The sequence below is a fragment of the Nyctibius grandis genome, chromosome 19, assembly GCF_013368605.1.
Source record: "Nyctibius grandis isolate bNycGra1 chromosome 19, bNycGra1.pri, whole genome shotgun sequence".
Classification (NCBI taxonomy): Eukaryota; Metazoa; Chordata; class Aves; order Nyctibiiformes; family Nyctibiidae; genus Nyctibius; species Nyctibius grandis.
Window position 1 is genome coordinate 2227958 of NC_090676.1, and position 25959 is coordinate 2253916.

General features: G+C 46.2%; 1 protein-coding gene across 6 annotated transcripts in view; it reads left to right on the forward strand.

Annotated features, from left to right (window-relative positions):
• The window catches only part of KCNQ2 (potassium voltage-gated channel subfamily Q member 2), a 66639-nt gene extending 47598 nt beyond the window's left edge, over positions 1-19041 (forward strand). For 3 of the 6 annotated variants that reach the window (XM_068416033.1, XM_068416034.1, XM_068416035.1), the window contains 5 exons: positions 6951-7174; positions 8106-8214; positions 8745-8876; positions 17631-17754; positions 18062-19041. In XM_068416033.1, coding sequence (XP_068272134.1) covers positions 6951-7174; positions 8106-8214; positions 8745-8876; positions 17631-17754; positions 18062-18781 — 1309 coding nt within the window. In that variant the 3' untranslated portion in view covers positions 18782-19041. Of the gene's footprint in view, positions 1-6950; positions 7175-8105; positions 8215-8744; positions 8877-11765; positions 11874-17630; positions 17755-18061 lie in introns of all 6 variants that reach the window. The other 3 variants (XM_068416031.1, XM_068416032.1, XM_068416037.1) reach the window with 2 other exon arrangements.
• The last annotated feature ends 6918 nt before the right edge of the window (positions 19042-25959 follow it).

Consider the following 25959-nt stretch of genomic DNA (forward strand, 5'->3'; position numbering starts at 1 on the left):
TGAAAACTTATAAAAATTTTAAAATTTTTTTTTAAGACCCCTTCCTGTTGCTCCATCCCTCCTCAAGGTCCAGGGAATCCTTGCAAATTGAATTGCGTTGTACAGCAATGTCAAGTTACTAGCATGAGAAATACCAGCTTCCTACCTCCGCTCAATCACTGTTCCTTTGGCTCTCTGAACACCACAAATTGACCTTTCCTAGTCTTGTGGCCTTTGGAAGCCACGGCTTGCCTATCTAGCACCTCTACTACGCAGCTAGAGAAGGACTAATCTCAGCCTGTCCCACCAGACGTAGGGGATACGGGTTCCCCTTAGCGTTGACGTTGGCATTGTGAATGGTTCTGTTTCTGGATCCCGTGGGGAACAGATAGCCAGAGCAGAGGGCTTCGTACGAGCAGTGTTTTCATCTTTTTCATCAAGTCGACAAGTGTTAGGTGACTTCAGAGAATTCCCAATGAGCATCCCTTAGTCCCCCCAGCTGATGGCCATAAGGGGACACAGATACATACATCTTATTTTACTTATGCATAAATATATCTACTTCCACGCCTGCACTGGAGGAGCCTCTTCCCCCGCCCCAGACACTGCTTCTCAGCAGCAAACATGCACCTTCTTGGATTCCTGCTGCCCAGAGTTTGCATGCTGTGAATGCTGGCAGGGGAACCCCTCGGCTCTTGCCCCGCAGGTGGGCAGCCCAGGAGTGGCAGGGCACTGAGCGATGCCGCATGTTTGTGAAGTCGGATTTTTGCATGCTCTTTTTTTGGAGTCCGTTTGAATTCTCAAAATCACCAGTCTCTGTTTCCCTCAGAAAGCCAACAAACTACAGTTTCAAAAGTATAAAACTACAGCTTTAAAAGTATATGTATCTCTGATTTTCTCCATTAATTGTTCCAACTTGTATCTTTTCTTTTCTTGCTATTTTTTTTCCCTGCTGGCTGTTTTGATGATCTGTCAGACTAGAGGCTATGAGACTTGCCTGTACCAGAAGCTCAGATGTAGTGTGGCAAATCCCATCTCTGCGTGGGTAACAGAAAGGAAGGGGGCACAATCTAGGTTTCATAATAAGCAGTTCTCCATGGTAGGAGGTCCCTCATACCTGGATAAATAGCCTGAATCCTTGAGTTAGCCTCCTGCTATGTGTTTTGATGGTACTGTAGCCTTCCTTGCAGTTTGTCCTTGAAAAGACTGGTTTAAATATTGGGTGGTCATCAGCTGCACAGACAGCATTTCAATACATTTCCAAATGGCAAAGATTTGGTCAATAGTCGAGCTGAAAAAAATTATCATGACTTCTGCAGTGTTTCCGTTTGCCAGGTGAGGTGGTTTTATCCTTGGAGGCGGAGGCGTAGTGCAAGCAGGGACTCTTCCCCAGAGAAAGGCGCCTTTCAGTTGCTCAGTGTTGAGGTTGTTTTTTGGCAGAGATTAATACAAGCAGTGATATTCATAGTGTTGCCCTCTCACCTGTCCATGTCCAGTTCTGTTTTCTGGAAAATCAGCCACTCTGATCTTAATGTCTTCCTAGGCATGAATTTTCAGTTGGTAAAGCCAGTACAGTTTTTTCTGTTTTCTACTGAATTCCTTCCCACTGTGGTCCTCATTTTATCTCCCCATCTTGAGTTCTGCAAGGGAAAGGGAGGATGAAACAAATTATTATCTCAAGATCTTCTTGATCTATTGGAGACCCTGAGAAGGAGGATTACAGACTGTGGTTCTTCCAGTCAAAAAGGAGTCTTGAACTTTGGAGTAGCCACAAGAACGTCTTTGTTAACCTTCATCCCTCCTGAATGTCGTGTTTTACACACTGTGCTTTAGTAAAACTGTAGGTTAACCTTGAAGGGACATAAAAATAATTCAAATGTCTTGTTTTCCTGGACCTTTGGGCTACCTGCCTGCAGTCCTCCACTGCACAAACTCTTAGGGGCAGATGCCAGCACTTTGATGCATCTAAGGCTGAGTGCTAAAAGCCTTCATCTAGGATGCATATAACGAAATAACAGTAAACAATGAGGCAATCATGAAAAACTCAATGCAGGTAAATTAATAGAAAACTCCTTAGGAAGCCGTGGTTTCTTAATGTACTAACCCAACGATCTCTAGTCAATAAATGCAATAATGCATGCATTTTTTTAGACAGTAATGTAACTATCCCAAGCTAGATTATCAGGTCTATCACATTCTGCTTTGTAAGAGACTTTCCTGGCATCTACTCAGAGAGATGAAGGCACCACAGAGACCTGACAGTGGGAAGAAATGGCAGACAGCCCGGTGAAGGAAAGGTGTTTGCAGAGCCCTTGACTGGCCTGCGGGTCTGGGTGTAGCGTGTTTCTTGAAGTCTTGGTTAGGAATAATCAGCCAGCTCAAAGATGCAATCTAGCTGGTTTGCTTTGCTCCTGAAATGCAAACCAGCTGAGTGGCAAATAGCAAGAGGTTGCTAGAAGATGCAGGATATGTGTGATGTGGTGTTTGACAGCGCTCAGCATCAGTTTGGGGAAAAAATGGTGTGTGTTAGGGAGAGAGGGGTGACGGTGTAACAGCAATGCTGCGAAATACCAGAGGCCAAGGTTAAAGACGTGTCTGGCTCCAGTGTCCCTTCACTCACCCGAGGCCACATGCTTGGCTGGGTTTACGTGGTGGCTGTGGGGATGGTGCAACTCTGGCCTTTCCCGTTATGATTCCGGTGATTCCCTTCAACCCAATTCTAACACCATGGTTGTGGACAAGGAAGAGAAGAGGAATTACTCACCCTGACACTGGTCATTGGCTGACCTTTTCTTTTCCTTATGCCCGGGTTGCTCTGCTTCTAGAAACTCCATTCTCTGGGTTGAAGTCACCTGTGCAATGGCTTTTGTGAAATCACTGGAGGCCAACCAGGCTTGAGCCTGGTCCTCTCTTGACTTCTGCTCTAGTCATAGCAAGTTTTACTCACACAGATGTATTTTCCTTTCCTTCATGTCTGTTTCTGCCTTTTATTCACATCTGTGACCAGACTGGAGCCCAGTGATAGCCACAAAGGCTATCATGCACTCTGCCTGGTTTTAACAAGCTGTTATCACATGCTTAGCACAAACTCTGGATTAAAAATCAGCCTCATTTCCCAACAGGAGATCTCCTCTTTCTCCTGGCCATAGCTTTTCAGAAGAATGAACAGTTACTGGATGAGTTCGTATGCAGAGATGGATCTGAGTCCATGTTAGTCTGACTCAGTTTGGCTAATGTTTGCTGCCCACAAAATGAGAGGAGAAAATGAAACAATTGCTCAAGCGTAGTTTAAAATCAATGACAAGGAGTTACAGGTGATACTTTTTATTGATCCAAAAATACTGCTAATGTAATGAGTCCACGTTTTGTAAAAGTGCTGATTTAATACTATAGAGGACAGTAGAATGATCCCCAAACCAGGGGGTTTCAAATGGGAGCTCAAATCCCCAGCCTCCTAAGGAGGCTGATGGCAGCTCATTTAAAGGTTAATCCTCATGCTTTTTGCTACGGAGTGCTGGGCTGTTGGACCTAAATGAACCTAAATGCAAAGCCCACTAAAGCAGTGAGCATCTTTATGTCAGCTGTGGAACCATGGATCGGTCCTTACGTGTTCGTCCAGCGTGGGCTCTCGTTTTTTGAGGGGCAGCAGAGAAAAAGTCAACTCAGTTTCTATCCTTCCTTAAATTCAAATCAAATGCTGAAAATTTTGTAAACCTTCCCCGAAGTCAGCCTGGAAACATGGTAAATTTCTTGCTATAGAATATGTTTTTAATAGATGCCAAGGTTATGAAACCTAGGAACTAAAGCACGCCCTATTACGCTGTTACAGCTTCCCATAATCTTTGTCTCTGGTTACAAAGCCACAGTTTTCTTTCCCTTCTGTTCCCCCTGGCACGAGCAGGGCGCTGCCCTGTGCTCGCGCTGCTCTTCGCTACCACGATTGCAAGCTTCAGTTCATATCGTCGCGTGTGGCTGGGTTACTGCTTTCCTCATGCTCATGTCACCAACACGTCACTTGGCACTGAACTGCGGCTCATTTACCATCTACTTGAGTGACATCTAATTAGCACTTCTCTGAGATGCCCTGCGTCACCCTGCATGACTTTCTGGTTGAGTGAGAACATGATCTTGGATTAGCTGGCAACATATATCTCTCTATATGTCTATATTTCTTTTGGACTCTTTCCTACCAGCTCCTGCAGACCCCAGCAGCATCCTCCTCTGCAGGGATTGTACTTGCATGTGATTCCATGTTTCATTTCCAATGAGAATTGCATGGCAGAAGGAAAAATTCAATTAATTGTTCATGTTGTCTCATGTCGTCTATGTTGAAACAAAGAAGTTACATCAGGTGCTGGGTTTTTTTTTCTGAGTAGTGAGTACTCAGGAACAAAACCCACCCAGATCTTAATGGTTCATCGGATTTCTAAGTGATATTTTTAGTGTGTAAAAGTGTTGCACCTCATGCTATCAGGCTTAGAACTCTTTGCTCATATTCCTCACTGAGTTCAACGCTTTCTTTTTTGCCTTTTGTGATCGTTGCAAACATTTGCAGCACATTTATTGTGGGAATGGAAAAGGGGCCCCAAAGAAACGGCCCTGCTTTACTCAGTGATAGGCAACTGGTTTCATGCTGAGATGGGTGATGGGAGCAACTCTGCAGAGGATGAGGCACAAAGAGATTGCTTTGAATTCTGGATATTGGTGTGTTGCTGATTCATTTTTTATAAAACTTATTTTTAAAAAAAGACCAGGTAGTTCAAAGTATTAGTACTACTGAAATGCATTAGATTCCAGGAATATTATTCTGTAAAATCAACCTAAATAAAAAAAAATCCAATTGGCCTATTTAGGATCACATGACAAAATTTCAATGTGGTTTCTAATCTAAGAAACACAGAATGAGAATTGCTTTTAAATATTTGCCTCGTTATGTAGGATGATTTTGGTAGCATTCGTGACTAAGGCCTACATCCAGAAAGGTATTTAGGCACATGCTTGTTCCTAGATTCCTGTGTGGATTTGTACCTCTGATCTGATTTTCAGCTCTGCTGAACATCTGTTGGTCCCGTGGCTTTCAGACAGACCCTGCGGGTGGGCAGCACACTGGAAATGAAACCTCCAGTACTTAGCTGAATTAAAAATGCATCATTAATTGGATTAATTCTACCTTTTCTGACTTGGTCATGAACAAATTTTGTTTTCTCTCCAATGTATGTCTCAATGTGAAATTGTTGCCCAGCCAATGGCCACAGATAACCCTGCTCTGCGGCCCTGCAGCTGCTCCCCCCGTTCCCCAGGCGTTGCATCAGGGCGGCGGTGCCTCGGGGTCACGCTGTGCGGCTCCACAAAATGCTGCCTCAGCACCTTTCGCTCCCTGTAAACGTTCAACATCTTGCAATGTAAAGTGACTTTGTAAAAATAGCACCTTCTTACTCGACAAATCTGCTCCCCATGTGTCTTCGAGTCACGTCTTCTTCCTCTACTGACAAAACCAAATGTCTCTCCCCGCCGGCGCCGTACGGCTGGGGAACGGGAGCTGCGTTTTGCTTTGCTTCAAATAAGAGCAGCTCAGTTCTGATGGAAGAACCTCGTGCCAGCTTTGAAGGCAAAGGAGGGCTGTTTGGCTCTGAGTTTTAAGGTGGCGTTGCTGAGAGACAAAATAAAACAGGTCTTTGGTTGGTGACCTGGAAATCTGATGTGAAATCAAAACTCCTGCAATGTTCTTCCCGCAAATTGAGTCAGAGCATCTGCAGCAAAATGATAAGCAGCTGCTGCAGCGGTGCAGAGTGCTGGGAATCACATCCGTGCTTTTAGTCCGTTTTGATTTGCCTGTATATAAAATATCAGCTACCTGTGCAAGCGCCTTGCACTGGCTGCCTAACCTCTATTAGTGTATTTAACTAATCAATTGCTATTCAGAAAATGTCAAATTATCCCAAACTATTTGCAGTTTGGTCTCCCCAATGCAGTCTCTATGAAGTTTGCCCTTTCGTAAAGATTCACAAAAATCTGTTTGTTTTGTAATTTTCACGTGAAAATTCATCATCTTAATTTGGGTGAAAGGTTTTAATTACAAATTTCAGAATTTGGAAAATGATTAGAGCTGAGTCAGCAGATTGTTTCTCAGTGAGATCATCTCTGTTTCTGGAGACATCTTCTTTTCAAACCATAATTACAAGATTTTAAAAAAATGAGATTCTAATAGAAAAACAGCAATAAAATGCCATATGCTGAAGTTGTAAAATTTTACTTTGCATATTTATGACACCCGCAGGAGACCTGCAGATAGATGTTAGCTAGCTTTTAGGTTGCATCTTTATAGGATACAAAGGAGTTGCACGGTTAAGTGTTTGTATTTAAGTATTTAAATATATGGCTGGAAAAAGAGGAATTCTTTGGAATATATAAAAGGGGCAGATCGTGTTTTAAGAGGGAGGAAACACAGGAGCTGAAGAAAGGGAAAGGGCAGGTCTGAGCACCAGAAGTGGTTTCCAAGAAAGTTGAAAGTTTTATAAAGGCTTTTTCTAATTGGTATTTTCTTATGAGATACAGGGTTTTGGAAGGCAGTTGTGAAAGAAAAGCTTCCTTGCTCGTGATCGGAGCCGATCAGTGATTTAAGGAATCATAACCTCATTGTTTAACGTCATTCTGTCCCGCCAGCCCTGGCATCCCACAAGGGGCTTCTGTTTAGAGTCCTCATTATTTTCTCTCTCTTAATGATCATTCCCATTTCACTCATTATGGCGGAAACATTTCTACAATGCTATCTTAAAAAAAAAAAAAAAATAAAAAAAATATATATATATATATTTAAAAAAAAAGAAAAGCCAACAGCAAAATTACATCTCACTGCTGCTTGGAAGTGCTCTTGGTTTCTAATGGCTGGTGGGGAAGGACTGCGTGGTTTCCAGAATGACTCCTACTGCTGTCTCCTTTTTGTCTTTGTTTCAACGTGTTTCTCTGAACAGTCAGAAGGTCAGTTTGAAAGATCGTGTCTTCTCCAGTCCCCGCGGTGCTGGCACCAAAGGGAAAGGCTCTCCACAGGCTCAGGGCATCCGGAGGTCCCCCAGCGCTGACCAGAGCATCGAGGACAGCCCAAGCAAAGTGCCCAAGAGCTGGAGCTTCGGAGACCGCAGCCGAGCCCGGCAAGCTTTCCGCATCAAGGGTGCGGCGTCGCGGCAAAACTCAGAAGGTGAGAGCTTGGGGTGTCACATCGGACCCCAAATCCCCAGCTGGCCCTGGCATCCTCTCCCTCCCCACCTACACAGGGCAGAGCTCCAAGCCAGGGCGCTGAACAGGTCTCCTTCCCGTTCAGGTCCTTTAGCTCAGATACAGGAGTATACTAAGAGATAAGAAAACCCCTACTGACACCCACAATAATGTTTTATTTGTATAGGGGTGGGGACAGGAGGAGGAGTTACAGAATCACAGAATCAACCAGGTTGGAAGAGCCCTCTGGGATCATCGAGTCCAACCATTGACCTGACACCACCATGGCAACTAGACCATGGCACTAAGTGCCATGGCCAGTCTTTTTTTAAACACCTCCAGAGATGGTGACTCCACCACCTCCCTGGGCAGCCCCTTCCAATGGCTAATGACCCTTTCTGAAAAGAAATTCTTCCTAATGTCCAACCTGAACCTCCCCTGGCGAAGATTGAGGCTGTGTCCTCTTGTCCTATCGCTGGTTGCCTGGGAGAAGAAGCCGACTCCCACCCCGCTACAACCTCCCTTCAGGTAGTTGTAGACTGCACTAAGGTCACCTCTGAGCCTCCTCTTCTCCAGGCTAAACACCCCCAGCTCCCTCAGCCGTTCCTCATAGGTCAGACCCTTCACCAGCTTGGTCGCCCTCCTCTGGGCTCGCTCCAACACCTCAACATCTTTCTTGAAGTGCAGGCACTCTTGAAGAGTCAGGCACCTAGAGATGGATGAGAGCTGCAGTGGGCATTGCTGGATGTCACCTTAACGCATCTTGGGAAATGCTCTCATTTGGATGCTCAGCAAAGGTCTCTCTGGTGCTTCCCCCAGGGCAGCTGTTTGCCCTTCGACTCGCCTCTCCTCGTGTGGCACCAGCACGGGATATAGTAACGTGTTGTCTTCATTCCTCCCTCTCCCAAACCCAGAAGCAAGCCTCCCCGGAGAAGACATTCCCGATGAGAACAAAAGCTGCAACTGCGAGTTTGTGACGGAAGATTTGACGCCGGGACTGAAAGTCAGCATCAGGGCAGTGTGGTAAGAGAAGGAAAGGGGGAAAGCAGCCCAGAAAAATAAATAATAGGGGATAAAAAGGAGATTTAAAGTCCAGAGATGACAAATGCTGAAATGCCTGTGCTGCAGGCTGTTTTTCCCCTGGGTGGCTTGCCCTCCTTTACAGAAAATTCTGCCAGGAAGGGCGGTTTTTGCTGAGGTAAGGAATAAATGGAGAAACAGGAAAATCCCCTGCAGGGATGCATCCAAATGAGCGTCCTCACCAGCTCTGAGATTTAACGCTGACATTTATAAAAGCGGTGCAGAGAGGACGCTTGCACAGCTGATAGTCCAAGGGGCATCGGGCACCCCCCGTTGCAGCCAGGGCTTCAGCCACGAGCCCCCGCAATCCCCTTCCCCTCTCCTATTGCCGCATCCTCTCCCAAACCCACAGCGTTGGGATTTGTTCCATTTTCCTTCCAAAGCTGCTCCCTGCGGCGTTTTTTATCTGCCACTAAGCAGGTCAGGCTGCAGCCCAGGGACTATATTCTGCCTTTCCTCTCCATCTCCTGCAGCATTATGAGATTTCTCGTCTCCAAGCGCAAGTTTAAGGAGAGCCTTCGGCCCTACGACGTGATGGATGTCATCGAGCAGTATTCGGCCGGTCACCTGGACATGCTGTCCCGGATTAAAAACCTTCAGGCCAGGCAAGAGACCCCTCTCTCTGCTTCATTTTTTTTCACTGCTTTTTTTTTTTGTTCATTGTGGGGGTATTGCCAGGAGAGAGACACTTTCCTTTGCAGCTGCAACTTATTGTTTTTCTTCCTAAGAGAAAGCCTCAAGGAAAACATGGATGCTTGTGGCTGGAACCCACAGGGGTGAGCAGGACAGGGACTGCAAACGGGGGTGTTATGGCACTGAAACTGCCTTAGTGCCCACCCCAGGACATACACACATAAACCACAGCTCGTCCTCCTCCAGGCTTTGCTTTGGGAGTTTGTGTCGTTATAGTATATCCCGTAGGTAACGCAGGTGCGTGTTTCTGTGGTCCTCCTGGCAGGATAGCAAAGGTTTGGTGCCCCAGTCTTAAGGTGAATGTGGATAATTTGGTACCTTTCTGGGAGCGATACAAGATAAGCCCTCGTGTGCTGGTTGTGACCCTGCTGCTACGGGCAGGGCGGGCAGCGAGGAAGCAGCAGTTTCATCCCGCTGTTGGGGTGCTAAGGTGTTTCAGGAGGAATCCCTCCTGGGATGGCACGGTCTGCCAAAAATATGTGCAGGTGGGTTTAGCCGAGCTGCATTTCGGCCTCTGTGCTCAAATGTTAGGGGGAGATGAGTTAGTTTTAATAAGGGAAGAAATGTAAAAAAGGGACAAATGGAACCAAGAATGGCATTTAAAATTTCACTTTCTGCTACAGTCACCCCAGACTAATTTGGTCCCCTGACCAGAGGATCTGAGCTAAACCTTTTTGTCTGACCCCTCCTCCCTCAGCCCTGATGTCCCACGTTGAAAACTGGACCCCAAACCCCCAACACCCCCGAGCCGTGTTGGCTCAGCAGAAGTAGCCCCAGTTCTGCTGAGCTCGAAGGACACCCAGAACAGAGGCAGGGCTTGGCCATAGGCTGTCTCCAGTCAAAATAATTTACCATTTACTCTTACACTTGGGCAATGAAAGTATTTCCCTTGATGGCTGTGGCAACCCAGCTTCCTCTGGAAGCCATTGGAGAAGTTTTCCTTTCATTTCAAACCCATCTAGATGTCTGGTAGAGTCAGCAAATGTACAAAAATTTGTGCTTGAGTATGCAAACAGCTGATGTGAACCCTGAGAATGGAATAAGAAATTGTCTTAGATAAAAGAGGAATCTCTCTTCTCCCATTAATCTCTCAGAGACCATTTTAACTCTGCTATTTTTGGTGTTCAAGCAGCAGAGGTGACTTTCTCAGCCTTGCTGCACGCTGTGTGTTTCCCATTTCCAGATATGCAGCCAGAAGGTAAATTCTCCTTTGCAATGGAGACTAAAATATCCTGGAGAATTTCCTCTCTCTGAGCCTCTTGCCCCAGTTCAGTACAAATTCAATGATTATGGATCCAAGATGTGTAGCTGAATCTAGAGGGGGAAGAGAAGGAGAAGGGGATTTATGTTTCCTAACTTTACTAGCCTGAAATGCGAGGCCCCCAGGCTGCCTCTGCAGTGGGTAGTGAGCCATTGGGGTTGTCATCTCCAGTGGCTCCGGGTGGGACACCTGAGTTTTCAGCACCCCGAGCTGCTGTGGCAGACTGCCTTCACCGTCCACCAAAGTCTCCCATTGCCAGTCCTTCAAGGTGATGTACTGCAAAGACCACGTGGTTTGTTTGGCTGTTTTTGGGGGTGGTTGGGGTAAGGAATTGCAGCTTTCGAAGACCAAATTGAATTCTCCTCTGGGACCCGTGGGACTGCGAGTCTGAAGTTGCTGAGGCTGGATTAGGCGAGGGCTGCCATCCACCCCATTGCAGGGAAGTCAGGAGAACCAGGAGCTGCTTTAAAAGTGTGAAGTACCTGGATTTGGGATCCAGGGCTACCAGGCAGCTTCACTGTTTTTGCTGTCCCCACTGAGCAGGAGATGAGTGATGGTGATGGGTGCAGACCCCCTTGGGGTCATCCTTTGCAGCGCTCATCGCCATAGCCAGGGCTCCAAGAGGTCCTATGGCTGGTCACCTGCCCGGTGCAACTGGAAGGGGCACCCTGTAGACGAGGTGTGTGTCTGGAGTGGCCATGGCCAACATTGGGGCGTGACCAACTGGCGCTAGAAGTACAGTGCAGCCATATGGCGGAGCCCAGGGAGGTTGTCACGGGGCACCTCAGAGAAGAACAGATATTTTTATTTCCCTTTCCTTCAGCAATCAAAGCGCTGTGTTCTCACTGCCAGCTCAGCTCAGCAGGGCTGGTTGTGACCTCCCGTAGGCAGGGCTTTGGTGGATTAAAGCTGCATCCAAGCAAATTTCTGTGGCGTTTACATGCACTTTCCTCTGTAATCATTAATGCCCCTGTCACTATATCTGTAATGTGCTTTTTTCAGTGTTGTGTTCACACTGTCTCATGTCTCATCCTGACACCTTGCCAGCCATGGATGTCTCCCATTCATTGAGTTATACAGTCCCTCAGCGTATCTCACCGACTCCAACAGCTCATGCTTTTCTGAACTAGCTGAGGACATGTTATCTAGCAGTGGAACTGAAAGGAGAATGAATTTATGTTTTTTCATATCCAACCACTTCAGTGGGATATTGCTATGCATACGCAAATATATTCCAGAGGGTAAAGCATGTTGCCTATTATATCTGGGGCGGGGGGATCTCCTAATGATGTTTAGTGGTGCCTAAATCTCCAAATCTTACGCCGGGGTGGGTAAGACTCTGGGTTTCACCAACAACCAGGTGGTAGGAGAGAGCCTTCTGTTTCCAGTGGAATATATTTTCAATTTCTCTCTCTTTCTCTCTTTCCGTCGTTCTGTTTTTTAGTTGTTTCTTTCTGCAACTTTTCTGACCAACTTTTCTCTACGTGTTGCTTCATTATGCATTTTGCTGGTGTCTTTTTTTTCTTATTTACTTTGCCAGGATAGATATGATTGTGGGTCCCCCACCCCCTTCAACTCCCCGGCATAAGAAGTATCCAACCAAAGGACCCATGTATTCTTCCAAAGAGTCTCCCCAGTACTCGCCTAGGTTAGGATTCACCAAAATGCCGCTTTCTCTGGATTTTTCATTTGCTTAATGTCAAACCCCTTTCATGCCAGTTATATGACGGCATTGATCACTGAGCAGTGCAGCTTGCTAAATCGTGACTCAGAAGGGCTTGCTGCTCTGGGTCTGCTCTGATTTACTCTCAGTAATGAGCTTTCACACTAGGCAAGCCAAAGGAAAAACAAAAGGGACATTCATACAATCATCAATAACCATCAGTTTCTTCAGCGAGTGTATTTTTTTATTTTCAGTCTTCTTCTAGGTGTTAGAAAGCAAAATTGTTTCTTTTTAAAATCTCGTATTTTATAAGACTATCTTCAAATGTAAAAGGTGAAATATTTACCCACAAAGCCAGTGTAAACTGGACAATCTACCTTCTAAAAGATGAAACACTCCACGCACAAGTGAAGGAGCCTGTTTGCAGCTCTTGGCACTATGAAATGAGTTTACTTCAGTGGGCAAAGTAAGAATGAAGTGTTTCATACCCGATGAACACAGTGGTCTCTTTTTCTTGCTGATGCAACTGTACTGACCACGAAGGAAAAAATTGTGTTAAAATATTGCAACCACGGGACTCATATAAAAAAAAAAAATCATGATTTTGCAAGCAAAAAGAAGAGCAGGAGTCAAACCCAGCCCTCAGTCATGCAGCGACATTTTTCTCATTGCCATTAAGTTCTCTCCTTAGGCAAAACCATACCTGAAGCTGATGCCATGAGGAACATAATTTCCATGAAGTGCCTATTTTAGGGCATCCTGAGGTTCAGTCAGCAGGGCCGTGAGCTGAGCTCCATTTTTTCCTTGTATTGAGACCACTGGAGCCCAAGGCAGATATAAATATTTGCCAGAAAGTAATTTTCCATGCACAAATAGTAGGTGATTTTTAAATGCAGTGAGCTTAGCTTCAGATATGTGACAAATCTCTTGATTTTTTTTTTTAAGCTGCTCTGAGTAATCTTCTCTAGAGGAATGTGAGCAAAATGAATATTGAAAACTTACTTTTTTCCCACTCAGCTAGATCAAAGATTAAAAAAAATAAGAGAATTTTCCAGAAGCTCCAAGCTTTATGCTTGGAAAAAAAGATGCTCTCAGAAAAGCATTTTCCCCATTTCTCCTCCCTGCCAAATGATGAGCCCCAAAACTAGTCTTTAAAAATGAAATAACTTTCTTATCTGCAGCAACATTTTGATTTTACAATAAAAATACATATTCAAATGGATTTTCTTATCTTTAACCTATAAGATCAGGTGTACAACAAGCCTTCACTAGAGGCAAGATTTTCATGTGAAAGCTTGTGCCTTGTACCCAGAAAAGGTGATGGATGGATACTGGGGGGGAGGCCTCAAACTGGGATATTTATGTTATTCACTTCAAGTCTGTTGCTATATCAGCTTAATGTTAATGACTCCCCCCCATTTTTATAGTTTCTAATACTGATGGGCAGATTAAAAATCTGTTCGCACATGCCCACTAGGCTTGGTTTTTTATAATTGTTCCCTTTTTAAATGAATTTTCTGCTTTCTTCTTTATTGAGCTGTGACTGAGAGGCTCCAGAAAGCAGCAGAGGACAGAAGGCTGCTGAAATCTCTGCTCCCACCCATTTAAAGGCTTATGCTGTGCTTAATTTTCAGCAGCTACTTCCTCCCACAGACACCAGTGGGACTTGCAAGGTGCTCGAGGTGCCTGATGGATGGGAACCAGAGCTCTGAGCAGCCCCAAGCCCAAATCCAGAAACTTTGGGTCAGGCTCTGCTGCTGCGATGACCTTCATCACCTCAGCACCATGTAGGTCCGTGCCATGGGGACATATGCTGTGGAGTCCCCATGGGCTCCACCAGCCTCTCCTCTCTAGCCTGCACACCCTTGTTTTAGCCAAGTGCTGCCCAGATCACAAGAAAACAGCCAGTGAGGGGAAAAAAATGAGTGATGTCCCATGAGCTGTCTGAACCCCATGGATTGCATTGTGGTGCTCTAGTGACAAGGGCTCAGTTCAGCCAAAAGTTTTCTGCAAGTAGCTCCTGGTGAAGGCAGCTGGAGACTAGTTGCCATCCATGGCAGTGGCTTGGCTGAAGGTGTTTGCTCCATGCTGTACACACAGACAATTTGAATGTAATTCCCCCGACCAGCTGATTTAACATAGAATAGCGTGACCTCAGCTGTAATTTTTAGACAACAGATATTGGTCAAAATATGTCTAGAGCAGACTTTATTGCTAAATGAGGAGGTAAGTAGCCAGTCCTGTGACATGGATGAAGGGGGTTTGGCTTCAATGCCTGGATTGTGTACAAAAAATTATAAGAGATAAAGAAAAAAAGAAAAGAATTGAATATCTATTCCCAAACACTTCATTTTTATCTCATTTGAGCCGTTTGACCTTTTGATGTCTGCTTCTGGCCTGAGGGTGACATATTACACCTCTTTGCATGCACTGTTAGCATGAAGCATAATGAAGCATGAGAAAACCTGCACTGTGGCTGATGCAAGACTTTACCTTTTTTTTGTATCATTAGAAAGAAGGAAAGATATCAAAGTTCACTTTAAAGAGCAACCCCCTTTCTCTCTCCCTCCCAAACTAAGACCCAGCAGAGCCTATCTAGGACAGCAGGTGGCACAGTTTGTCATGCATCGTTAGAAATCTCTGAATCCTCTTCTGCCACGAAGGGAAAAACATGGGGCTGATTCTTCCGAAGCTTCAGCTGAATTCTTCCCTCTGCACGTGTGTATTTGACACAGCCAAGATAAGTGTTGGGGAGGCACAAGGCTCTCCATGGGATGTAGTGCAGAAGTGAGACTTGACATCTCTGAAGATTCGTGGTCCCTTGTCACACAGTAGGAACATACGGTCTCCCCCTTCTGCTTGCAAAGGTAGAATATGTTCTCTCTTTTTCGTCTTTTGAGCTTTGCTGTCCAGTTTGGACAAAATCCCAAACTCTTTTATAATGGCTAAAAGAGCTTCCTGCTCTTTGTGGTGCTCAGCTAGGTACAGGTGGGTTGGGAGCTCCTGAGGGAATTCCTCTCTTCTCTTGTATTAGATAAGGCACAAGTGAAATCTCTGTGCTTTGCTGAGGGTAGGAGCACTCTCCTCTGGTCTAACTTCTGCCATGGGAAGCAAAGGGGTGGGAGACCTCGAGCCTGGTTTCCCCCATCAAGAGAGAAGGACTTGGTTCACCTTCTTCTCCCCTCTCTGCACTGAAGTCAGTGGCCCACAGCTTCCCACCGCACCATCCTCAGTGCAGACCCTGCCTCCAAGGTGAGATCTGTCTCTCTGGTTTCTCAGAGGTGTGGAAGATGACAACCTCAGGAGTTAGGACTATGTTGAAGTGTAGATACAAAGGGAATGAATCAAGCAGAAATTATCCTGGGCTCTGGTATCGACAGTATATGGGCAAGGGCTTCTGAATGCTTTATGGGTGAGCTCTGTGAAGGGCTTCAGTCCTACTTTTAAATCACAGCAGTTCTACAGGCAAGTTGTGTCCAGCCTGAAGGTGATGGAAGAAGTCAGTGCTCTTCTATATGATACTAGTTAGTGATCTCTCCATCTGTGAAGTGCCAGCTGGCCTCCTGTGCTTCACATGCGTCATAAGAGGTTCACTTACTGGATAGCTCTTCTCTTAAGGACACGGAAGAGAGCAGAAGTCCTTCCTCAATTTCTGCAAGATTAGAAATAGGCTTGCACAAGACCCTCTGCTGTTATGACACCCCGTAGCATGGCAGTGTTCAGTTTTCCTCTCTGTGTTACAGTCTGTCCTGCCTCCCTGCTCTACTCAGCAGCTGTAGAAGGTCATCTCATTTCCATTAGCTGACACATTTCAGTGTTAGTGCTGTGCTAGATGGGACACGAGGACAGAACACCCTGATTGTTCTTGGCCTTCCACAATATTGACTAGCGTTTAGACTTTGGGCCTCTTTAAACACATGTTCATTGTTTTACTAGTCTACTTGCTTGTGCATACAGGAGAGGAGTTCGTACAGTGGCTGTACTACGCCTTGACTTGTGATTCCAAACCAAGGTAGCCCGAGGTATCCAATTTAATAGCTCTTTCCTTACATGGTACCAACGTTGTCGTAGGATTTCTTGTGCTGTATGTCATGTCAGTAATTGCATCCCTTGTGGGGAGTTCCTGTACATGTCAATAATTTCCTTCTCCCATTACAAGAGAGAAATAAGGCATGCGTATTCCTCACACTTGTAATTATAGCACTTGGTGCTCCTTGTACTCCTGTGCTTATATTGCTAAGCAAAGGATCAAACATGACTTTTTAAACAGAATGGTATTCTGTCGCATCCCTGCCCAAATGAAGTATCTTCTGGGATCAAAGATAAACTCTAAAATAATCGTGGGCTTGTATTTTCTGTCTTTGGTGTGATGTGCTCATCCACTTCATCTCTTTGAGCCAGATCTTCTGGTGCTGTAAACTGCTGTTGCTCTAATATAAGCCAAGGGAGCCATACCCACCGATATCCGTCCCTTAATGTCAACAGCCAACGTACGTACTAAGTCCCTGTCAAATGTAAAGAAAACAGATGGGTCTTGTGTTGGAAATAGCCTCACGTCTCATTCCTTTCCTTGGTTTTTGTTTGTTCATTTTCCCCTGTCTGTCTCTGTTCAGCTCCTTCCTTTTCCTCCTCCTGGTGCATGGACCCATGGCCCACACGGCAGAACTGCGTAAGAAGCATTTTGAGTTTTCTGCTCAAGATACCTCAACTTGGTTTCAGTCAGATTAATTAACCCTTCTTTTCCCTCGCCACCCTTACCTTTGGTGCATTATGCAAGTAAAGTTTGCCTGGCATAGAATTAAGTTATAAACTGGGCTGCTGTTAAGAAGCTGTTCCAAAATTGAGTTGCTCCCTGACTTTGGAGGGATCAAGAAGCTCCAGTGTTTACTCTCTGGAAAATTTATAATTTGATTCCTCAAATAAAATTGACTTCCAGCTTTCAAACTGACTCTGCCCTCCTTCTTCCTCTGCGTATGGAGCTGCACGTCAACCCAGGTGTTTCTAGACTGGGAAGGAGGAGTTGCAAATGTAATGTGTGTAAAGAAGTTAGTGCCAAACAACGTGCCCAGCAGCTTTAGCTGCTGATTTGGCAGGAGTGTCCTCTGCTATTACTGGCTTGGACCCTCCTAATAGAAAGTGTCTAGTGATACAGGTGTGAATTGCTGTAGTGTTGAGATGAAGACAATTTGGTAATGTGTGGTGAATTATGACCAAATTCAGCCCTGATGTAATTCCACTAACCAGTTAGCACCACACCCGTTTGTCTGGATCTTAGGGCAAGCGGCTCGTTTTTGTGGCTGTGAGAATTGCACACTTACATTTGCATCGAGGAGAGAAAACTGCTGCGAAGACTGAAAAAAAAAAAACCATTGACATACGCTAGACAGAAAACTTGATCTTCCCCCAAAATAATTTCTCAGTACAAATAAGAAGTTAATTGATTTGGAAGAAAGCCAGTTAAAGAATTTCTTGCAGTGGGTAAATTTACTGTGCATAATGTGCCAGGTTTTATCTGTATAAACAGAAATGGATAATTTCAAACTCTGCTAATACTGCTCTGAATTTTGCATCTGAATTAACACTTCAGTGCCACTGCGTGTCTGTGAGTAATTTGGAGTGTTAGTTGGGAGAGAGGCTGTTGCTTTGTCCCACGGAGGCGCGACAGCAGAGCCCTCCTCACCTGCTGCCTCCAACTGACTCCAGGTCTTTTTCTGGGGGTGGGGGATTTTCTGGTCCTGGTAGAGTTGACCAGATCGTTGGAAGAGGATCCTCCATGACCGACAAGGATCGGACCAAAGGGCCAGCGGAGGGGGAGCTGCCTGAAGACCCCAGCATGATGGGCAGGCTTGGAAAAGTTGAAAAACAGGTATATTGGGTCAGGAGGGAGTTCTTATCAGAGGGTGTTGCATGTATTGGGTTGTGTTTTTCTTGCCTTATTTTTCCCCAGTGGGTCATTACCATTGAAGGTGGAAAATTAAGCGATTTTTTCAGAATAGGACAATTAAATATTTACTGAAAGTTTCAGTTTGGTGTAGCTCAGTGTAGCCAGAGGTCGTCTATGAAGCCCAGGCCCACACTCATGCCTAGGTGGGTTGGAAGTTGCTTGTACTCAGGATGTTGATTTTCTTAGACCTGTGTGCACTGTGTAGTGCTGTAACTGTGGTGTTTTGCAGGTTCAGTCAATGGAGAAGAAGCTGGACTTCTTGGTGAACATTTACATGCAGCGGATGGGCATCCCACCAACAGAGACGGAGGCTTATTTTGGGTCCAAAGAACCAGACCCAGCACCTCCCTACCACAGCCCCGAAGACAGCAGGGAGCACATTGACAAGAACGGCTGCATCATCAAGATCATCAGGTCCACCAGCTCCATGGGTCAGAAGAACTTCTCTGCCCCACCAGCCCCAACCAACACATGCCCGCCCTCGACGTCATGCCAGCAGCAGGTCTACCACCGGCAAAGCCACGGCTCCTCGCCCGTCGGAGACCCTGGCTCGCTGGTCCGCATCCCACCTCCGCCCTCCCACGAGCGTTCCTTGTCAGCGTACAGCGGTGGGCATAGGGCGAGCGCAGAGTACCTGAGGAACGAAGACATTACAACCAAACACCACGAGAGTGCCATGAGAGACAGCGACACGTCCATCTCCATCCCCTCGGTAGACCACGAGGAACTGGAGCGCTCTTTCAGCGGCTTTAGCATCTCCCAGTCCAAAGAGAATTTGGACATCCTTAACAACGGTTGCTATGCAGCCGTGGCCAAAATCAGACCCTACATTGCAGAAGGGGAATCAGACACCGACTCTGACCTCTGCACGCCCTGCGGTCCTCCTCCCAGGTCGGCCACGGGCGAGGGACCCTTCAGTGACATGGGCTGGTCAGCCCCCAGGCAGTGAAGTCTTCTCACAGCCACCGAGCCACGTCCGAGCACTGGCAGCTGCCCGCTCCAGCTGTCCACGCGCCGAACTTCTCAAGGAGATTGACAGCTAAGGTTTTCCTCCTTCTAGGACATCCTTAGCTGGCAGATACTTTCTCGCAGCTTACTCTGGGGGGTGGAATGAGCAGGTCCAAGCCTGCATTTGTGGAAGAGGTCACGGTGGTGAGCGAACTGGAGCCGTGAAGTCCAGATTTCTTTCATACTCTCTTTCTAAGATCATTAGGTGAAATTATTTCATGGTGGAGGGTAGGTAATTTGCATTTCTTGGGAATCTTCAGAAGTGCAGGGCAGGAATAAATCACCCGGCCAGAGCTTTTGGTGGTCACAGTAACTGGTGGCTGACAAGTGTTACGTGGGAATTGCCACGCCATGGCACTGGTGATTACACCTTTAGGTGTTTTGGAGTCGCAGAATGAACATGTGTCTGTTTCTGGCTTAGGTTTCAGGTCATGTGTAATTATCGGGGGGGTGTTACTCTGTGGTTCCTCATTAACTGTCAGGAAGGTGGCATAATTCCAATATAATACATGGAAACGTTGTGTAGGCCCCTGGAGGAGAGGGATGGTGGCTGGAATATTGGCATGAACAGAAGACATGGCTTCAAAGTGGGACAGGTTGGGATGCTGCTCTGAACCAGAACGGTTTGGAAATTATCTCATCTTAGGAAACTGAAAAACTCAGAAATATGGGCTTAAGTGCAAGAAGAGAGACAAGCCAGAGGGCAGAGAAATGAGACAGAGGACAAGAGACTGCGGGGCTTGAATATTATGTTTTAAACCATGTATTATATTGAATTATCTCTCCTCCCATTGACAACAGACCTGGAGGTGCTTTGGAAGCAAAGGTAAACCAAAGGCAACCCCTCTGGAGGGCTGCCACAGGGTGAAGCCGTTCTCTTGGCCAACAGTGTTGTTGTGGAGGTGCATCCACCAGGCCAAAGGGAGAGGGTGGATATGCAGGATGCTGTGGTCCCCGCGTTGCTGTGAGTGAAGTGCTGAGCTCCATCCTTTTGAAGCCCTGTTGGTAAGAGCGGGCACTTTTCTTACAGTTTGCTTTGTGCCTGAACACTTTTGCACACACTATGCCCCGTGAAAATCTTCCCTTTCTTCTTCTGCCCTGCCAGGAATCTCACACCCATATTCTTGGGCCATCCTTTGGTTTTGTTTGGATCCCTCAAGCTGAGTTAAGAGGTGCTTCTTCGTTTCTTCATGGTCTTTCAGAAGCCTCTTACCTGTGCTTGCCCGCAAGTTGTGCCAATCCAAGCCTGCCCCATTTCATTGTTGTTAAAGTACTTTCTCTTGGAAAGATCGTTGTGTCGTTACCGGGAACCTCAGCAGTGCGTTCAGCTGGGGGAAGGCCAGGGGAAAAGTGATGCTCAAAGTTTCTTTTGGGACCAAAACAAAGTGTATCCATGTAAGTGATCCTTTACATGGATAGGTTGGTGGTTTTTTTTTTTTGCAAGGGTGTGGATCAGGAAAAGTGTGTTTGGGATCCATCTCCATGGCTAGCGTTGTGCCTCTGAACCTGCCCATGCATCTACAACCCAAATCCCGTGTGTGTTTTCTGCTGGGGCTGTGTCTGTGGTTTCAAGCCCCATCTCTCCACATTTTCCCCATGTATCAAGAGCCTGTTAAGGGTATTTAGGTGACAGCTTCACATCTGTGTGGCCTTTGAGAGGTTGAACATTGACTTGCTTGGGGAGAAGGGAGAATCACAGCCTTTTTCTCTCCTGTTTGCTTGACCAGAGGCAGCAACAGGACTATTCTGGCTTTAGGGGAGATGTGGGTGCAGTCTGAGAGCTTGCAGACAGGAAATAAACCCATGCTTTTGCTAGTGCTGAGGACCAACACGCAGGTCGTCACACAAGATTGAGGAGTGGGGAAAGGCTCTGCAGAATTTTTCCTGCCATTTTTCACCATTCAGGAGGGGAAAACATTTTTCTCAGCAGGAACCTGGGCTTCCAGCCATGCTTGTTCCTCTCTTTCCTATTTGATCAATTTTTTTTGTTACCTCCTGCAATTTTTCGCTCTCTGCTTGTGCTCCCAAACTCCTTTTGGCTCCAGATTTCTTTGTGCAAAGTGAACTCGGTGATGCCCTTGACTTCCACACAGAAAACTTTGAATGAAGGATGGCTGCAAATTGCACAGGTTTGCTCCTGGCATGTTGCAAAATGAGATGCCTTCTGCTAGAGGAAGACATGTCAGCAGGTCCCAAATCAGACGTGGTGGCATGTGTTTTCTAGTGACCACAAGAATGGAAATTGCATTGGGTGAGGCAAAAGTCAATGTTGCTCCAGCCAGCTGCTCGCTGCAAATTTTGTCCAAGTCAGAGGTAGCAAAGATTTATTATCTTAATTTTTTGCAATTACTTTTTGAGGCCTGGTGGAAATTTGGCACAGAGGGGCATGCTACAAAGGCAGGAACTCCAGGTGAGGATGAGGATGATCTCATGCGGTCCTATAGCAGCACAGGTACGTGACTGGTCTTTGATATAGGTGGCAAAGTCAACAGGACTTCAAGGCACAATTTTTGCAGGATGTAATTTTCATCATGTCTTAATTTTGAAGCCTCATTGGCTCTATTTTGAATGTTTATTTCCTAGTTCTTACTGCAAAATCCCTTTTTCCTGCCCAGATGACGTTACACCCTTGAAAGCAGATACTGCTGGTGTGTCCCAAGGAGACACAGTTCCACTGTGTCCTCTGAGTTTTCCACAGACTGAAATCTGGCAGTCTTTTACCTCCTTTAGGGCTGTATAGGAAGAATTGTGTTTTCCTTCTTCAAGTAAGTTACTACACCAGAGTTTATAAATATCTTCTGACTTACAGCTTTAAAAGATGTTGATTTTATCCCACAATCACTGATTACAGAAAACTGGTTTTATATATGTGGCAGCACAGATTATATCTTGCTGCTAGAAACTTCACATAGAATTTTTTTGGAAGGTGTAAGAAATATTCCACCTTTATCTGTGGCATCATTTCAAAGACATTCTGACACACACCTCCATCCACAACCATGCCATAAATTGTTACTTCTCATTCATCCAGGCAAAAAGGCCTGACCTGGATTTTTGGGTTAATTTACACCAGAATTAACTCCAAATAATGCATCTTATTTCCATGGAATGGTTTGTGCCTGTGTAAATGAGAACAGAGCCTGCTCATTGCTTATTGACATAAATAATCTCATTCCTGTCCTAAATCATAGTCCAATACTCCCTGCAAAGTCTTCACTTTCAATCCCTCAATTCCCCTATGCCTGTGTCACACTCCTGGTGGTAATCTCCCACAAGAAGTCTTAACCACTAGATTAACGGGAAATAAATTGGTTTTGTTTTGCTAATAAGGCAGTCCCGATGATAAAGACCTTTAAAATGATGGACAGGCAAACTTTGTCCCTCTGCTGAGCCTCTCTCGGGCTGGTCTTTGCTCCCCTGTTCCTCCCAAGTCTGGCTCTGTATTTTTTGGAGGACAGAAACAAGTTTTAGACAATGCCAAGTGTGGACAGAGGAGACCAAGGAGAGCTGAAGAACACGTGAAAGCCAAATTTCCAGCAGGCCGTCCTGAACTGCTCCAGGGGTGCCTGTGCCTGTGGGTGCACAGAGCCTGGTTTCAAGGAGCATCTGTGCTGAATGTGAAGCCATGGCCTTGGACCAGAGCCTGGGGTCTGGTCTCCAAGAAACTTTTGGCCTTTTTTTTTTTTTCCCCTTAGAATCTGGCTCTAGGTCTGGAGAGAAATACTGCAAATGGCCCACCTGCGGGACGGAGCAATCCCTGAGATGGGGACCTGAAGCCACAGTCAGTTTTTGGATGCTTCAAGTCCAAGTGTGAGTTCAAGTTGTCTCACGAGTTCATGTCTCTGAACAGGAGACGTGGCTGGAGATGCTGCAGTCTCTGTGTGGGTCGCCTTTCATAACGTGACCCTGAGACACAGGAGCAGAGCACTAGCCATAAGTTGCATTTCCCAACATTTGGGAAGGGACTTTAATGTTACTCAAGTGCAGATTTTGTATGTGAATTTCCTTGTTGGCTCATTTTCTTATTAATAATTTTTAAAACAAAAAATGTCAAGGAACTCACTGAAAACAAACCTCTTGTCCAGCTCAGAAAGCCATTATATTTCTTTAGACAAACTATGGGGGATAGATAAGGTTTTCTAAAAATGTCTTTTGTTTCAAATGCGGCTTAATAGATCCAAATAAATTCTGCAGGGTCACTGCTATTTACAGATAAATAGGTATATTTTTACATTTTTAATTGATTTTTAAGAATTTAAATTATGTGAATTTTTAGAACAAGTTTGTATAACCTACCTGAGAAGCCAGAGCATCACCTCAGATACAAATGTTCCCTTCCTAAGGGTTAATCAAGTGAAAAGAAAAACGCATTTGCTCATATTTTTCTCAAGAGGGAGCTACTGCAAACCTCATTTCCCTTATATCCTCAGACCACTGTGGTCCCAGCAGCATTATTGCTACAACCAAAATGAAAATACTAAAAGAGAAACTGAAATTCCTGAGGAATTTGCCCAAGAGTTAATCCCGTATAAAGACCCTTAGCAGTGAGTATTTTGTTGGGAACGTTAAAAAGCCCGTGAGCAGGCTGAGAATTTCTGTTTCTCCATCCACGCTCGTGTGAACCCTCAGGTTGAGCGAGCCCTGAGCCTCCATCCCTGGGGTCCTCCCGCCCACATCCTCTGTCGCCCGCTCTCCATCGTGGGTCGGCGTCTTGTTTTCATCAGCTTCCTTTTCGTAGAAACAAGGAAATCAGATACAAAAGCTCCTTCACCTGTGAGTAACATTGGGGCTGCGATGCGGAGCGCCGTGGCACGGGGGTGAGGGCACAGCCCCCTCCGAGCCCCGCGTGGGTCACTGCTGCTCAGCGGTGTAAAAGCAAACTCTTGCTTTTAGCACACAAACACCCCGGATTTTCTGCGTCACAGAGCAAACCCTGCGTAGAGCGAGGGTGTGGGTTGGCTGGTTTTTTAATGGTAACAATAGTTTTTTTTTTAATAATAAGCATAATAATAATGCATAGGAATATTCTTGAGTATATCTTCGTGTTTGACGCCCCAGTGACACAATACTGCTTGCCTTATGTTACTGTCTAGAGGGAGAGGGATTACACACCTTTTGATACAATATTAATCACGCTTATAATTTAGGTAGCAGCAAGGAGCGGCTGCTGCTGGAGGAGCAGCTGGGTCCTTTTTAACGTATGAATGTGCTTTCCAGACTATCTCACTGACTGTACTCTCAATTTTGCCTGCTACTGCATGCAGCCTGAGATGAGTAGACAGCAGTACGCTCCAGCTGTATCTGCACTCCCAGATTGCTGTAGTACCTGACGAGGTAACACTGCCAAAAGCATCATTTTGGGGAGAGGTCGTCCTCCCAGTGACCCATCACGCTGCGGTGCTTCTGTAGCTAACACTGATCTACCAAGTGTCTTTCATGCTGCCATCCCTCTTCTACAGCATGCACAAACTCCACTTCTGCTTGTAACTAAGGGGTAAAAAAAACCTCCATGTTTGCATCTGTGGTTCCTTGAAATGTGTGCATGGGGAGGGAAAAATAGTAATTGTGTTGGCTGTCTGTAACAACCTCCTTTCCATCCAGATGCCCCTGAAGGAGAGCATCCCAGATACCCCGTTCTGAGGGTTTGGAGGAGCAGGCAGAACGAGGCAGGCAGTGCCAAGGATGGAGGCCTGGTCTCCATTTAGGAGGTGCCATTTGAACCCACACTTGTAGGACTTGCCATATTTTTGTATTAATTCCCAGAGGGTTCTCTCGCATGCATCCAGCTCTGGTGTGCATGTGCGTTTGTGCCTGCAGCCCAGCCCGAGGGGCTGGGGGGAATGTGACTCCCATACTTTGGAAACCCCTCTTTGGAAATTTTATCCACCCTTGTCTACAGCCCTTGGGGGTCTTGGGGACCCTGCAGCTGTGCCACAGCCATTCCTTGTGGAAGCATCTCTTACTCTCCTTACGGAGAGGCGCTGCGCTACCTTCATATCTCCATAAATGTTTTGCCACAGCTCTCCCCGCTGTGATATCAGACTGTTAGGAGGCCTTCAGGGTTTGCCCACCTTGTTGGGGTTTGCAGTCTCTTGCATCTCTTAGTACTGCTGCCATAACCTAGTTTGACAGGTTATCTGGACAGGTTGGATAGATGGGCCGAGACCAATGGCATGAGGTTCAACAAGAACAAGTACCGGGTCTTACACTTGGGCCACAACAACCCCATGCAGCTCTACAGGCTGGGGGAAGAGTGGTTAGAAAGAGCCCTGGGGGTGCAGATGGACAGCCAGTTGAACATGGGCCAGCAGTGTGCCCAGGTGGCCAAGAAGGCCAATGGCATCCTGGCCTCTATCAGGAATAGTGTAGCCAACCGGTCTAGGGAAGTGATCGTCCCTCTGTACTCGGCACTGGTGAGGCCGCACCTTGAATCCTGTGTCCAGTTCTGGGCCCCGCACTTCAAGAAAGATGTTGAGGTGTTGGAGCGAGTCGAGAGGAGGGTGACGAAGCTGGTGAAGGATCTGGAGGGTCTGACCTATGAGGAACGGCTGAGGGAGCTGGGGGTGTTTAGCCTGAAGAAGAGGAGGCTCAGAGGTGACCATATTGCAGTCTACAACTACCTGAAAGGAGGTTGTAGCAGAGTGGGAGTCGGCCTCTTCTCCCAGGCAACCAGTGATAGGACAAGAGGACACAGCCTCAAGCTTTGCCAGGGGAGGGTCAGGTTAAACACTAGGAAGCATTTCTTCTCAGCAAGGGTCATTAACCATTGGAAGGGGCTGCCCAGGGACGTGGTGGAGTCACCATCTCTGGAGGGGTTTAAGAAAAGACTGGACATGGCACTTAGTGCCCTGGTCTAGTTGCCATGGTGGTGTCAGGGCAATGGTTGGGCTCAATGATCTGAGAGGTCTCTTCCAACCTGATTGATTCTGTGATTCTGTGACACTGGTCCCATATCCTCACCTTCCTTGTCCAGACTCTCTACAAGTGAAGATGTAACACCAGACCTCTGCTCTGAGACTTGCTTTTGGCCTGCCGTCACTCGATGCACCAGGCAGCCTTCATATTTTGTTAGCATGACCGTTTTGCTTTTTTTTTGGCAATTTATTTGCTTCCTCATTG